Here is a 16,770-nt window from a genome sequence, read left to right on the forward strand (position 1 = left end):
AAAATGCCGCTCCTTTTTGAGCCAGAAAAAGGGCATTCTTTCTGCTGCCGCTGTGGCTTTTTGATGCTCCTGTGGCATGTGGTGTCTAAACACTGTGCTGCTGGAGTTCTGAAAAGCGGCTTCCTGCTGGCTTGGGACATGCATTGTGCATACGCCACACTCCTAAGCCGACGGTAAGCTGGTGTATTTTGCCAGTCTGTTCTGGAGTCTACTTTAAATGATAGCAGCATTCCATGGCTTCAGGGTGGAACAATTCCCAGTCTTGCCATCTAGGACCATTTTAACTGGAGCTTTCAAATGGAATCTGAGATTTTACATAAAGGAAACATTTGCTCTGCCTCTGACAAAAGCCTCCTTTTGTTATCAACCAGGGCTGACTCTGCTTAGCATTCAAGATCAGACAGGATTTGATGTCTTTAGGTTATTTAGCCTCCTCTGCTCACTTTTTTATTGCTTTAAAATGGCTGTTCCTGTGCCTAAAAAGGCCTAGGAGGGCTAAAAAAACACAGTGGAAATCCCCCCATGGCTTTTTATTTTGCAGAGACGGGTGCAATGGCAGAGTGTGGCCCTCCAAGGTCTCCTGGAGGAACAAGCCACCATTTGGCCTTACACGATTGCCCACCTAAGTTCCAAGGAGTACTTCTTCCATTACATTGCAGATATGATCATTCTATCTTTTGGACCTGTACTAAAGACGCTTTATGTGTTTCCTATACTGTGAAGTTACTACCTTAACATCCAACCTTTATTGACTGCTACACATTCCTCTCCTATAATGGCAATGCTGCTAATCCAAATTAGCAGAGTAGGTGATTATGAAACATTTAAGAAGTCAACACAATTTGTCTTAAAAGCAAATAACCCTTGACAGTTTCAGGCAGCTTCTCTTATCGGGAAGCTTTCCCCGCCACCCTTCAGTCCCATGATTATGCCTTTCCCATTTCTTGCTGACCAGTAGCCCACAAAGGAAAGAAGGGTTGTTCTACCTTATAAGCAACTTTGGAGGGACATCTCTTGCCGAGGCCTAGTGGTGGGGACATGAGAGTCAGCATTTCATACATCTCAGTGTAATGGATGCGGCCACTGCTCATGGAGGGGAAAGAGGACAAAGGAAATGGGGGGGAAGGGGAGATGCAGAGACGAAAGAAGAAGAAAAAGGCATTCCCAGAGACCCAAACCCCCAAATGAAACAGAATATAGGGAACAGAAGAGAGAAAACAAAACAAAAAGACAAAACAGGAAAAGAACAGGAAACCCATTAATCAATGCAAATCATACAAGGCAGCCTGTGCTGATGTCGATTTATAGCACGCCTCACACAGACCCAGGAATGCCACCAGTATGAATGACCTGCCTTTCCATCTCTGCAGATGCATTCTCTGACCAGCTCTTCCTTCAGCCTGCCCCCATTACTCCAGATACTTCCCAGGGCTGTGTGCAAGTGGCATAAATCAAGATTCACAACACTTCAACAAGGGGTTATTCGGGGTATGGTGGTGCACGCCTCAATGAATTAGCAGAACCAGAGCTGTTCCTTCAGCTCCAGTGGCTTCTTTCTTCCTCCACCAAGTCCTGCAATTCATGTTGCCACATAACCCATGGCTGAAGTGGCAGGTACATCCCTCTCTCATAGTGTCTATGCAATCAGAAAGTAGCATCTTGCATAGGAGGGCAGTGAACCAGGACAACTTGTCAAAGGAACGTGTCAGTTTGCTTCCATCCAGCTCTAGGATGGAGTACTTTCCCACCATGCACTGGTGCAAAAGCATGCTCAGTGGCTAAGAAAACAAAATCAAGAAAAAAATTCTACATGCCATGCTCCCTTCTCCTTCTCCTCCCCTTCCCAGTTCTTTCACACATGCAAATTCAGGTTCCACCTGGTAGGAGTTTAAAGAGTCTTGGCAGAGGCAGCTGTTTGCCCTTCTGAGAATCAAGGTTCATTTGGGTTCCTACATTTGAAAGTGACAGTTAACAGTGACTACCTGGAAGTATTCTCTGTCTTATAACTCTCTTGTAATGGTATGTTATACCATACTCGGTGTTTAAGGTAGCAAAATCAACCAGGACCTCTGGGACCTTCAGTTTGAATCCTTAATCTGATCATATGAATGGGGATTAGAAAGAAGGAAGAATATAGACCTTTCTCCCTATTCCCATCAGAGGTAATTTCTCTTGCCAGCTTGTAAGTGAAAGAAAAAGACACCTGTAGCCATGCGATAGGATGCCTTTAGGTCTTTAAAAAAAAAAGATGTCCAAAATGGAAGCTGTTATCTGACATAATCAGACATAAGATGAAAGTAAACTTTGCTTAGGTTGACAAAGCAAGCTCTTAGCTCTTGCTAGGTGATAGACACTAAGGCTGACAAGTAGCCTTGCCTGCTACTTGTTAAGACCATTCTTCAAACTTGTTCCAACAGCTCTTAACTTATCTTTCAACCAGATGAATGCTGAACCCAGTGTTAAAACACTGTGTTATTAGTTTTTAGTTGTTAAGAGCAACAGCTACATTAAATGCTCAGAAAGGCCTTTTAGGGAGAAGGAGATATAAGATAAATAATTAAATAAAGTCTCATTAATCCAAGGTGTAATTTGCTTTGGGTAATATGCTTCATTATTTTATATGTTCTTCATTCAATTTCCCCCAATTTTCCTCCATTTGAAACATTTATTTATTTCAAACTTCCTTCTACCAGATAAATTAAAAAAGGCTTGCACATCATTAAAATTGTTTTACATGAACTATTCCATACAAGGGAAGCCCCACTAGCTGATATGTTTTTTATCCCAGGATAGTCATGCTCTGTTGTAAAACTGTCAGCTTCAAAGCGAGACAAATACTTTTAAATGCTATTTACTTCTTTCCTCCCCTGTTTTAACCTCTATAATCCTTAGGTGTTGCAGTGAAACATTTCAAAATGGGAATTATGCATCATTTTGTGGTGAGCAAATGAAACAAATCATTGTTCTGAGATCTTGCAGTGAAATCTTGTGTAAAAGAGAAGGAAAAAATGACAAAAACTACATACTACTGTGGGATAAGTAAGAAAAATGAGGGGAAATGAGATGATTTGGGTCTTTGTAATGACAGAAAAATAGTGATAATTTGGAGAAAAGTTTGTTTCTACCCAGTCCTTGGGGAAAGTTTGTTGCAAAACTTATACTGATTCTACACAGAAAATTTTAAAAAGTAATTATCAATTCGCCAACAATCTTTTAAGGTTTTAGGCAAATGTTTGGCTCAAGAATAAAAACCGTCATGTTTCACAAGACTTTCTAGCCAATATTATTCATGAGAAAGGATGGAGGGAAACATTAGCGAGAGAGACAACAAATACATGAGAATTGTATTTGCTCTTGGATAGCTGTGTGATGGAATAGTGCTGTGTTGCTGCTGAAAACTAAGAACAGGGTCCAAACACTTCCTAGTATCCCTGCATGATATTAAAAAGATAGTCCTGTATACCCTCTACAGACGTCTTCACTTCTGCCTATGATGTAGCTGAGTAAGTTGCAATGTCTTCTGAATGTGAACTGCACAAATGCTCTTCAGAAAGGCAATGTTTGATCTGTTTTGGCTGTGCAAGGTTGAAATGTACTCAAGATACAGTTATTTAATTAGAAGAGAAATGTGGTCTGTGGTGAAGCTTTGGGCAGAGAAATAATGATGACGGTCAAACGATGAAAAAATGACCCTGAGCATTACTATTTTGAGTTTCAGTTATGAAGCAGCCCACTGTTCCCTGTGCTGCAATGTCTGTCCCCCCCCCCCCCCGCCCCCCGGTCAAAGACCAGATTTTGCAGATTGTCCTGAGAATTATAATTGTATCCTGGAAGACTAAAGAGGAAATACAGAGAAATAGAGGCTTATTCATACGGCAAGTTGTAGACAATTTTAGAAAAAGATGAAAGAACAACATGTCTGAACATCCCTAGCTGGCGTGCCTAGGAACGGAAGGTACTACATTATTATCTTCATTCTCAGAAAGCAATGGTGAAGAGGACTTAAGGGCAACCAGAGGCTTGTAAACAGAAAATAATAATTGGCATGTTTATTGTCCACAGCTCCACTCACATGATGCAGCACAAAAATGGTTTTCACTGGCCACAAATATGACTGTTGGTACTTTATAAGGAGCAGGGACGTAGCCAGGATTTTAGGAAGGGGGGGGGGTCCAGACTAAGTACCACCATTATAATGGAGCTTGGGCGCGGCGGCATAGCAGCACACACCATTCATTTTTCTAATGGAAGGGGGGGTCCGGACCCCCTTGGCTACGTCCCAGTAAGGAGCACTTGTTTCCTGTAGTGACAGGAGGATATCATTCCTCCACTTGCTCCAACAGCCAGGAAGTTAAGTCAGTGAAGTATCCCTGATGTGTGAGAGCAACCTCTGTAAATCCACTTTTGTGAAATACTTTCAGAAACGATAGGTTGCTTACCTGTAGTTGTTTGAGTGGTCATCTGTGCCCTCACCAAAATGAATCTTGCATATGCACAGATCTGACTCATGGAATGCTCCAGAGCTGAGTAGCTTTTGGAAGTAACCCTGCCCCATTGGGAGCCAGCATAAAAAGCAGCAAGTAGCTACTCCCCTCAGTTCCAATGTCTGTTGCAAGTTCAGATAGACCTGCAAGAATGAGGGGAGGAGGATGGGTGTGTGAGGACACAGATGACCACTCAAAGAACTAAAGTAAATGACTTGGCCGCCTTCTTCATGCCTCTGTGCCTTACACAAATGGATTATTATCAAGCTTATCAGTGGAAGTGGGGCTGGTCAGCTCCACTGCCCAGCCAAATTCTGCATCTGTCAATGCTCAGCAATCAATCCAATAGTGTCAGATAAAGATGGGTAGCTGGGCCCAAGTATACAAAGCTCCAGCAAGGCGACTCCCTGCAGCCATGCATGAGAGGCACAAACCGCACGGGTCAAGTGTGATGTAATTCATGAGGCAAGTTGTAGATGTGACCTTTTAGCAAGTTGATGTGCCTATCTGATGAGATCAACTATCCTTCACAACAGTCTATGTGAAGAAACTAGAAAGCCGCACTTACATCCTCCATAGCGAATGAAAAGTCTAGGGGACTTCTGGAGAGGAGCAGTGCAGTGAGAGTAGTAAGACTCAAAAGACATGCCAGGATCTGGGATTGATCTTCCTGGGATCAGAGGGGCTGCAGTCACCTCAGGGCCATTTTGTGAAGTCACGAATGCTGTAGAGGGAGTTTGGTGGGCCTTTGATGTTAAGGAGCCACAATTGACACAAACGAGTGTTGCTTGCAGAGAGATACAAAAGCAATGTGAAGGGGATGGTTCTTCGTGGCCACTTCAGCTGCTTTCAAGGATTGCTCCCATACACATTTCAGAGCTGAGAAATCCAGTTCTTTACAGCCTGACTCAGGAGGCTTCAATAAATCAAGCACAAGTTTACATGGTACCCCTCATAGGGACAGAACAAGCATTTCGTGTGGTCATGGCCATCTGTCAGGGATGCTTTGATTTGAATTTCCTGGATGGCAGGGGGTTGGACTGGATGGCCCTTGCGGTCTCTTCCAACTCTATGATTCTATGATTCTATCTGACCATGGTATTTTCCCTCCACACAAAGCACAGTTCTTAAACAAGACCTGGAAGGCCATAAACTATATCCAAAACCGCTGACAAAAGTCAGAGGCTGAGAGGGAGAGGAAAGATGGGAGGGAATGACCATTAACAAAAGGTATTTGTGTGTGTATGAGGGGGGGGGGGGGAATGGAACGTACATGACCCAGGATTGAAAGGATATTTATGGACTGTGGGAAGTTTCAGTAAGGAACCATCCCTTAAAAATGGGAAACATGGCTGATCTGTGAAGGAGTTGTCCCTTGTAAACCAAAGAAAAAGTCAAAAGACAGACACTTTTCTCCATACCTTCCTGAAGGAATAACAGCAACGTTGTAATAGGCCTGTGCTGTGGTGAAGACTCAAAAATACTGTATTATTGGTAAAATTTTTGCAAGATCATGTAGGCAGTGTATCTAGCATCTTTTTTTTAATATCCCGTGCCCTCAAATGCCACAGGCAATCAGTGAAGCTGGGAGACTCTAGAGAGCATGGTGCCTTGGTTGAGGAGAACTGGTATGACTGGTGACTATCAAGAATCTAGGGAGAGATTGCCATGCCCACCAAGGCCACTTGGGTGCAAATAAAATGACCCAATAAAATTATTTTTACCATCCTGCCTAAAAAGGGAGAAGGAGAAGAGAAAGGCACACTGTAGAAATATGAGCCACAGGGCTCTCCACATATTGAGGTTTCTCAATCCTTCTGTGATGGAATTCAAGAAAAAAACAGCTCACATTTTTGTTCAAAGAGAGGCAGCCAAATCCACTATCAGATTTAGTTGGTTTATGATGATGTGAAACACTTCAGGGCACAAGAACCATTCTGTGTTGTCTATATCTGTCCTGCTCAACCAGTTCACCTCTGTATTGAGAATCCCCTGAATATTTTCTGTTTCCAGGGAGAATACACTGATCCCTCCATATTTGCGGATTTGATATTTGCAGATTTGATTATTCACGGATTTGATTAATATGCTCTCTCTAGGAATATCTAGGTCCTCCAGTGCAACTCTATGGCCAACTTCAACTAAAAGTTGCACTGAAAGACCTAGAGATTTCTAGAGAAAATAACCTACTAGGTATTTGTAGCTCCTCCAGTGCAGTTCTATGGTCAGTGTCTGTTGGATGTTGACCACAAGTTGCACTGGAGGACCTATAGATTCCTAGAGAAGTGGCCTCTCAGGTAAAAGCATGGTGTTTTTGTTATCTGCAGTTTTTTCGATATTCACAGGGGTCTTGTGCCCCTAACCCTAGTGAATATGGAGGGACAAGTGTATATTGATTTCTACCCAAGTAATTATAGGATTGCCTCTACCGTTAACAACTGTGAGTGCTCCCTCCACATGCTTAGGTGTGTCTTGATAATCATATTGTCAGTTCAGATTAAGACTGCCTGACTATAAATTCTGTGAAGAGAACACCTGTAGTGCCAAACTGACTGCCCTAAGTTCCAGTTTGACAGTGTGAGATGCTTCCTCTGATTTCCATTTGGCCTGTGCCAGTGGGGTTGCACTGAGTGCACTCCTCACTCCCTGAAGCTGGCACAGGTGAGGATCTGGGTCTTGACTTCTCTTGGAACTGTTTCCCTACCAGGAGTATCTTTGAGACCTTCACTTCCAACAGGGAAATCTGATCTTTACATAATGTATGCACTGTATGGGCAAGGCAGAAGGAACCATTGAAGATATCAAGAATGAAACTGTCTCATAGAGGCTGGAAGACAAGAGGAGAAAGGATAGCTAATAAGGGAATAGATAAGGTTAGATAACAAATAGTAAAAGGAGTACCTGAAGAAAGTTATTCCCCCAGACCGAACAAAAGAAATTGAAAAGAAAGAGTACAAACTGAGGAATTAAGGTAGATGGCTGTGAAACAGAAGACTCAGCAAAATACAAAGAACAATGATTTGACTATAGCTAAAGCAGGAAACAAGAGTGGATTTGCAGAGGTTTCCTTCCCATATCAGGGGTTCTTCATGCACAACTCTTTGCTTTAGTTCTCGGCCTGTTAGAATGAATGAAAACAGTAACCCATGAAAAAAAACTCTCATGATTAAACAAATTTGTTTTGCTTATGCAACATCCACGTTACATCAGACAATATTAATTTGTTCTAATATATTCAATATAACACAATAAACTATATCACCAGTAAAATAATCACTGGTGGAGATTTAAAACATTAGAAAGTTTGAGCATTGGTTTAGGACACTGGGAGATCGGGGTTCAAATCCTGGCTTGGCCATGGAAACCCACTGAGTGACCTTAGGCAGGTCACTCTCTCAGCCTCAGGGGATGGCAAAGGCAAACCCTCTCTGAATAAATTTGCGAAGAAAATCCTATGATAGGTTCACCTTAGGGTCACCATAAGTCGGAAACGACTGAAGGCACATCACAATGATGCCATTTGGTAAACTTTGAAAGACATCACTCGGAACAGGGTTTCAGGAATGAATTTTGAAGCTGGCATAAAAGTAATGTGTGAGTGTGAGGGTCTTATATTCATTGGAGATCCAACATCGCTTCTGGAAGTTGCTATATAACTCCATAGCATATGTGTATGGGAAATATATTTTTCCATTTTAAAGTTTACAAAACTAAAAAGAATAAAACAATCTTGATCCTACCCTAACCAAGCTGATTCAGTTTGAAAGGCCAAATAAAAAACACTATCAAAAATGGACTGAAATTAGAAATTGGGAGGGAGGAGGAAAACAGTTGATATTTTTGATAACATTATTGGGTTAAAAAACAACATTTAATCTGGGTATACATGTGTAGGGATGGGAACTAGGGATATTCCCAATGGCTCATTTTATTTCTCTTCCCAAATAAGGGTCCATCTGTTTTACTGGGGCCTAGAAGACCACAGTGAATACTATTTTGTAGTTTATGTTGTGAGCTCAAGCTATCTTCCACACATCTTCCTGGCTATAACAGCTGCTGGTTCTGAGAAGATTCGGATCTCTTTAAACTCGAGGGAAAGCAATGCCAAAGTTCCCTTGTGAGGTGCAGTGGTGGCAGCACAGGGGAAGGAGGGGTTTAACGGGATGTTCCTACTGCCGGGCTGTGGCTGGGGATTGGGAGGCAAACCTTGCAAGCCACCCTGTAGGGGCAGTTCTCTCCCAAGCCCAGAGGAGGCGAGATCACCCGTACTAATTTGTACATATCCTTATACAGGATCCTGCCACTGGAAAGAAAGCACAGGCGGGTTAATAGGGCTACTAAGGAAATGGGAAAGAGGATTCAAGTGCACAACTGGTAGCACCAGAAATGTCAATTTTTCTCCACCTGTTTCTAGCTAGGAAAACGTTCTAAACAATAAACTCTTGTGAAAAGATAGGTACTACCTCCTTCATTCCACTTTGTTCCCACTCAGACAGAATACTTTGTAAAGGCATACTATGCAGGCAAAAAAATAGATCCTAGCATATTTGCCAACAAAAAGGATAGGAAGGGTTAAAATGTCCTGACTGAGCCAGTGATAAGATGCCATCTAATACTTACTTGCCGGCTACAGCCTGACATTAATAGTTCTTCACCCATCTTACAAGACTTATTCCAGGAAAAGTCAGGAAATGGTTTTGCACAGTCAGCTATTTGAAGAAAGCCAATATGCTTTCATCTCCTGGTGTGAAGTTGAATTGCTAGATTTATTTAGTTTCAGTTTTTTTACATGTGGAAATAATTATCTAAGTTGAACAGTGTTCAAGACAAAAGTAGAGAACCTAAGCTTGCTCATCTCCACTCCAGCAAAGTTAGATAATGTAGTGTATTAATTGGAGGGGGGGGAGTGCAATAGTGCTATTCTATGATTCCTAATTCTTGATAATCAGATTCAGAGTTATCAGTGTATGATAAATCTGTTTCATGAAATTGCTGCAGGGTATCTGCCAGAAGAAAAACTGAGCTGCTTCACTGACATATGGAAGGAAGAAAAGACACTAGTGTGGAAAACCAGTGACCTGGAACCACAGCATTGTTCTATCAAAATGCAATATTTTGTCAGGCAGTTCAAAGCAACATGTTCCAGAAATCTTTCCTTTACAGTTTGAGTCCATAGCAAAATTATTTCTAAACAACTGTCATAATCTCATGCAAACTTCAGAAATATGCAACATGTGTGCACATCTGAGAACTGAAACTCACTATCAGGAGAACCTGTGCATAGCCACTTTTACTGATCTCTAAAACTTCAAGCTGAAGATCACATGTTTTAACTGATGTCCATATGGAAAAAAGTAACTTCATAGCCAAAAGTAGCATAATTAGGAACACTAATTCTAGTCTCACCTCATCTTTGATATATTGCTTTTGTATGTGTAGATATGTCTTTATCTCTATCACCGCTTTGATCTAATTTGGAAAAGCGGTATATAAATAAACATCATCATTATTATTATTATTATTATTATTATTATTAGTATCTATACTTATATCTCTTGTCCTGCCCTATTAAGTGACAGAACCCAGCAATTGAAGCTTTCCTGACAGATTTAATGGAGCTATCAATCACTACAAAGATGACTAGATATCATCTCCAGTACCAGAGCCAGTAAGCCTCTATAGATAAATTCCTGGGGATCATGATGGAGAGTTGCACTCATAGCCTGGAAAACGTCTTATAGGCACTTGTATGAACTGAATGTAAGACTAGATAGGTCTTTAGTCTCATCCTACATGGCTCTTATGTTTTTATTCTACTGATGGTTCAGTTCTAACTCCAAATGTGATATTCAATCCAGCTCCTCTTTCTAATCTGTGCGGCATTCACAGTCTGTTTTATCTCATGTATAGCCATGTTAGTCTAGAAAATCAGGATGCAAATGCATCTTGTAGCACCTTTGAGAGTAACTGGAAGAAAGGGGTTTGCATGCATCTGAGGAAGTAGATTGAAGTCTATGAAAGTTCATGCTACCAACTTCTTTCTTTCAATTACTCTCAAAGATGCTATAAGATTCCTTTGTTTTATCTCATATCACTGCAAAGGAATTAAAAATCCAGTCTGGCTAAAAGAGCTTGGAAGATCATATCATAAACTAAAAGTATCAGACTGACTGATTTTACAGAAAACCCCACAATTATATATCAGGCAGATTCTGTCCAGTTTGTGAAATTCCCAGATTGAAAGAACTTCAGAGATGATCCATCTCTCTTATAAACCATGAACATTTTCACATATTTTAAGAGGACCTCATTCCTGACACAACTGGCAATTAAGAACAAAGCTTCCAAGCTATCTGATTTCAGACCTCACCAAAAATTGCTTATGATGTCACACCAATGTCAATGCTGCTTTAGGCTAAGCACCATCACACCTGAATGCCGGAGTTAGACATGTACATTGAAACTCTCATGGGAGCTATAGTGAAACTGTCTCTTTTAAACATGCCAGATTTGCTTGGGTAGGAATGAGTGACTTCATTGAATAAAAGGATGTCCACTTCCACGAGAATCTTATTTCTCAGTAAGTTGTGCTGAGATAGGCTGTTCAAAAATAGATTCACAAAGATGTCACAGCTAAAAAAGAAGAAGAATGAACATTGGGCACACATTTTTAAACTCCAATGTACATCCTCTGGTGAGTCCAGTTTATGCTATGGCTCTCAGTGTTTTTGTGGCACTTTTTGCCACAAAAAGTGTAGAATTCCTCTCATTTAAAGGGATTTCAAGAAGCTGATTGCAAAACCAATACAGTAGGACTCAAATATGGGAAACAGATAGACCTTAGATGTTTTTTAAATCCCCCTCTTAACCCTTAACTCAAACCAATTCAGACACTAATTGTCTGAATAAGCAAAACTGTCTCATTGCTTCAAAAGCCACTTTGGTAGGCTGTCATCCAACCACATTTGGAAGTGCAGGACTGCGAAAAGGTATTTCCATTCCATTCTTGCTTGACTTGAATATTACTATATCTAAACAGAATTTTTTAAGTATGTAAAAACAGAGTAAACCTACATACCATGCAGCCCTGTCATACTCTGCCCATATCCGGACAAATTCATCAAGGTGGTGTGGTCCTAAGATGGAGGAATCTCGAGTCAGGTATTCAAAATTGTCCATGATGACAGCCACAAAGAGATTGAGCATCTGGGCATGGAGGTAAATCAAAGAATATACAAAGGCAAAATAATAAGTAGAGGTCAGAAAAACCAATAGAGACACATAACAAAGCTACGATAGAACTCCTGGCAGAGAAAATTCTTCATCTATGCTGCATGTTGCTCTTGCTGTAAGATTTTAGTACTTTCAGTAACGAATCACAACAATGACATGATGTTGTATTACACTTTCTCAATCAAATAGGTGAAAGCTGAACTAGGACTTCAGGCACTTTCTTGATTCCACTGTATGTTGTATCCCACTAATCATAGGATGGTGGACCATGATTTGTTAATAAGGCTAGAATGTAGAAATTAGGTAAGGGTGAACTCACCAAAAAGGAGCAGAAGAAGATGAAGGAGACAAAGTAAACATACGCCAGATCTGTGCCGCAGTGCTCATTCTCATTTTGTCCAGATGTTGCTGTGGTGTCTAGCTCACATCCTTTCCCTTCTAGACATGAAAGCATGATCTCCTGCCATGCCTCCCCTGTGGCACTCCTGCAGGCAAAACAAATCCACCCTCCAAGTTGACTGCTTTGCTCAGCAAATCTCCCTTGTAATGCCATTGTATCTTGCATTGCTCTTTCATTCAAACAGACTGTGGTCAGAAATCATATAGCACTATCCAAATATAGCACCATCCACTAGTCACAGTGGTGATGGAGAGGAGTAACTAATCCATGCCAACACAGCTTGTACTGAGAGAGAAATTTAGTTAATTTACTGAGTTTGTTTAACCTCCTGCCCAAACAGCAAGTCTCTGGGATATGGAATAATTATCATAGTTCCTTCCAAAGATGCTGCAAATACAGCTTCCTAATAGTCTTTATACTGAACACCATGTGTACATCAATACAGAATTATTAACTAACCAATCTGATTATATCCAATTAGAAAAGAGAGCAAGGCTGGTAACTACAATTTCTAATTAGACCCAGTCAGATTTTGGAGGAGGGTGCATGGAGTGCTACTTCTGTATCCAATTAGACATTACATTGCACATTCTTGTAGGAGAACTGATTCCCATCTGGGCAAAAATTTCCTGGGTTAATGGGTCATGACACAGCTGCAACTGGCAACAGAGAGAACAGCAGTGACTTCTGCGATATTCTTCCCTGTTACTTCAGTGAGGAGAAACAGCACATTTTTGTCCACATCCTGCCTTTTGTAGAATTTTAACTAACTTCTGAACATGGCAAAGGAAAAAAAAAAAAAAGAAAGGAAAAGGAAAAAGAATAAAGCAAGCCAGAAAAGGGAGAAAACAGTGTTGCAGGCATGCATAAACTGCAACTCACTGAGCTGAAAGAAGACATTCAGCCCAGTGCTAGTGGCCAGGTATAAGGATGCACAAAGGGCATTTACCGAGGGGAGGTAGGTAGCACTGATGTCACTATGGCATTGAATCCACTCAGTTTTTCAGTGTAAATTGTAAAGGAGCTATCCAAGGTGCTGATCCCCATCCCTGAAACAGGTTCATCATGTTGGGTAGCTCATTGAAGGTCCATGTGAAAACACAGAATGCACTGACTCTCCCACTGACCTTGGAGACACCCATCTCCCCTGCACTGCATCCTTACTTTAGCTTTGTATTAAGCTGATAGTTATCCAGCAGATCACTTTTCAAGAGCTTTTGGAAGTCTACCTAGAGAAGGATAGTGCTGTGTTATATATAAAGTTTCAATGGATCCTCGCATGACTGCAGAAGCCAACTTACCTGAAAAGAAGCATGAGAGAACCTAGGAAGCTGCGAAAATTGTTGTGACGGTTGATGTGACTTTCTTCATCTAATTTGATATTCCCAAAAACCTAAAGACAAAGAGAAATTAAAAGTCAGTCCAGCAAGATTGATGATGTAAAAATGAAATGAAATATAATATTGTGAAAATTTCCCAGCCCGGCTGCTCTGTGGGTTATGTGCAATGGCAGAGGAACTGGACTGTTTGGGGGAAAAGAATCTTTTGTCTTGAAGACATGACAACATCCTCAAGGTGAGGAAATTTTTCTCCGAAAGATTTGGGAATCATGACAGAGGTAAAGCCACACATTGTATGCATATTAATTTCACTGAACAGGTTTTGTACATTTTGTGACTAAAAATAGCAACTTCTTTGTAATTAGGAAAACAGGTGGAATGAAAGAAATATATATATATATATAAATGTGACAGAAACTTAACATCTTTTAGCTCTCTCTGACAATGTCAGGAGCTGAGTCTTTCAGTTTACCTGCCATGACAAATTACTTGGCTTGCCTGTAACATTATGTGGTGCTGGTAGGGATCATGAGATACATAGTTATAGGTTAATTAATAGGGCTTTTACTCTCCCTATAAGGGCGATGGTTAAAATGAGGAAAACCTACGCCTGGTGATTCAAGGTCCATCCCATGAGAATGAATGGTATAGGATGAAAGGAGAGGCAACCATGAGAAAAAGGAGGAAAGGAACCTGCCTGAGTTTAATAGGTGAAACGGGCTGCTTGCCCACTTAAAATCTGAATTATGGTATGCTTTAATTATACTGTATTAACAGTTGACTTTCAGTCCTGACAGCACACATTTGTGGTGAACATTTACAGTTGCTGAATAAAGCTTTTCAGTTTTACTACTGGAAGCCTGGATTTCTGAACTGGAGTGTTCCTGTTCATGATAGGCAGAATCTGGTCCAGTCAAGTAGATTGTGGCAGGGAAATGCCAAATAACATTCCTCATGAATGACAGATTAAATTCTCCACTCCTTTTTCTTTAAAGAGGAAACTTTCCATTTTGTCAGCGTGATGGATGCTAGGGGCGGATTATATGCTGCAGTTCAGTGACTGTAATGAAGCTCCAACAAAGTGCTCTTGAAAGGGGACAGTTTGCATAAGAGAAGAGAGTACTCTTTCCCTCATCCCCTTCTCTCACAACTTTTCTGTTGCACCAGAGCTAGCAGATGACAAATAATGCAGCTACTTGTAATTAGCTGCGGGTAATTAAGGTGTTACTGATGTCACATTTCAGGCACAACACAATGAATAAAATCAAAGTTATTTTATGGGTGCAATGGGTAAATTTCTAGTTACTTTCAAATGTTACTTTTAAAGGGAAGGAGACTAAGACATCCAAAGTTTGCGATGTTACGATTTCAGAGAAAATCTCTATAAAATGATGTACCAATGGGACATTCGCCAAACAGAATTGCAAAAATGTATTAAAAAGCCATCAACAAATATTGGAAATGTGACAAAGAGGTAGAGACTTTTTTTCAGATGTGGTGGAACTGTCTGAAAGCAAACAAGTTTTGGCTATTGATAAGATCAAGAATTCAGAAAATTTTGAAAATAAAACTTAATTTTTTATATCTGACGCATTCTTGCTGGGCTTTTTTGGCTTTGATAAACAGATAGAAAAAGAGATAGGTAGACTGGATCAGTTTATGGTGGAAGCAGTGAACATGACTTATGCTAAATATTGGAAGGTATCAAAGATCCCAAATGGGGACGAATGGATGTGTAAATTAGTGGTGATGGACAATTTAACATAATTAATGAAAGCTAAATCCAGAGAACAGTTCTTGCAAGAGCGGAACCTATTTACAGCTTATTTGCAGCAAAGAGAGTGGGAGATGGCACCAGCAGTCTTTGAACTTTGATTTATTTTATTTAAGTTAAGAAAGAGATAACCATTATAAGGGAAGGGTGGTGTTTTCCCCTCCTATCTTAGTTATAAAGGGTTAAAGTTAAGAGTAACTGAATACATGAAGTTTATATATCTGAAAGGAATGGAGAAAAGCATTAAGGGATATGATGTTTGTCTTGGCAAATGGGAATCGAATATTTGTTATCTTTTAAATTTTATTTACTGTTTTGTTTTGGCGGTTTTTGAGAGGAGGATGTATATATACAGAAGAATGTTGTTGTGGGTTGTAGTGTCTTGTGTTGCTATTATATGATTAATATGCTTCCTATTGTTGATATATAATTAAAAATACACTCATCCCTCGGTATCCATGGACTTGCCATTCACAGTTTTGATCATTTGTAGATGACAGGTGCTCCCTCCCTCCCTCCCTCCCTCCCTCCCTCCCTCCCTCCCTCCCTCCTTCTCCCTGGCACTGGGGCTGTTGGGGCATATAATCCATGCTGGCTGCATGGGGACTTGCTTTCTCAGCAGCATTCATGGCCCAGTTTGCGCATGCCCCACCCCACCCTCAGCTGCAGTCAATAGGCACACTATACATCAATTGGTTGTGGTGGAGGGGAGGGTGTGTGTGTACGCTGGGCCCCGAGTGCTGCTGGGAAAGCAAGTCTGCATGCAGCTGGTGTGGATTATAGGCCCTGGTGGCAGGGGGGGAAAGGAAGGGAGGAAGGGAGGACTTCCATTGTTCCCAATGATGGCCCACCATTGGGGACAATGGGATTTGAATGCTTGTGTAATTTTGGATTTGCAGGGGGGCCAGGAACATATCCCCAGCGAATCCGAAGGGACCTCTAAAAGTTACTTTTAAGAGGTATTTTTAATGTTCTCTCATGTTCATAGGATTTCCCCCCATGTTTTATGCCATTTTCTTACCAACTGTATGCCCCATAACATAACAAGTTACTTGTTTTTAACATTATAACAAATTATGACAATGGATTATTTTTTAAAACACTTTAACAAGAAATCGAATAAATTGTTTTTAAAAGCTAAAACTAACTTTCCAAACTCTATTCTCAATGTGAAGTGCATGCCCTGTCCTGAGATCTTGTGAAGCTTTACCTAGTCTGTTCACTTAACAGGAGTGAGATCAGAAGTATTTCTAAATATTTACATACCTGCATCCCAATGATTGCGTAAATGAAGAAGAGCATTGCAATCAGAAGACAGACGTAAGGAAGGGCCTGAAAGTGGCAAACATTGCAAGGGTGTGTTTTATTATTTGCACAACATTTACATACTATATATATATATATATATATATATGTATCCTATCAACTCTTGAGACTGAGATACTTAAGATTGTTGTCAAACTAAAAGATATCCAAATAACAAGTTCAACATGACAAAATTAGGTATTTAGGCTTCCCAATAAATTTGGTAGTTTAGCT

General features: G+C 40.6%; 1 protein-coding gene across 4 annotated transcripts in view; it reads right to left on the bottom strand.

Moving 5' to 3' along the window:
* Positions 1-16,770, bottom strand: part of CACNA1E (calcium voltage-gated channel subunit alpha1 E) — a 340,907-nt gene that overhangs the window by 43,628 nt on the left and 280,509 nt on the right. For 3 of the 4 annotated variants that reach the window (XM_089515900.1, XM_089515899.1, XM_089515902.1), the window contains 5 exons: positions 16,498-16,563; positions 13,419-13,510; positions 12,037-12,202; positions 11,563-11,690; positions 987-1,083 (listed from right to left, as the gene is read on the bottom strand). In XM_089515900.1, the coding sequence (XP_089372026.1) occupies positions 987-1,083; positions 11,563-11,690; positions 12,037-12,202; positions 13,419-13,510; positions 16,498-16,563 (549 nt within the window). The remainder of the gene's footprint in view (positions 1-986; positions 1,084-11,562; positions 11,691-12,036; positions 12,203-13,418; positions 13,511-16,497; positions 16,564-16,770) is intronic. The other variant, XM_089515901.1, reaches the window with a different exon arrangement.

Source organism: Sceloporus occidentalis, unplaced genomic scaffold (genome assembly GCF_023333645.1).
Source record: "Sceloporus occidentalis isolate IW3139 unplaced genomic scaffold, rSceOcc1.0.p SCAF_3, whole genome shotgun sequence".
NCBI lineage: Eukaryota > Metazoa > Chordata > Lepidosauria > Squamata > Phrynosomatidae > Sceloporus > Sceloporus occidentalis.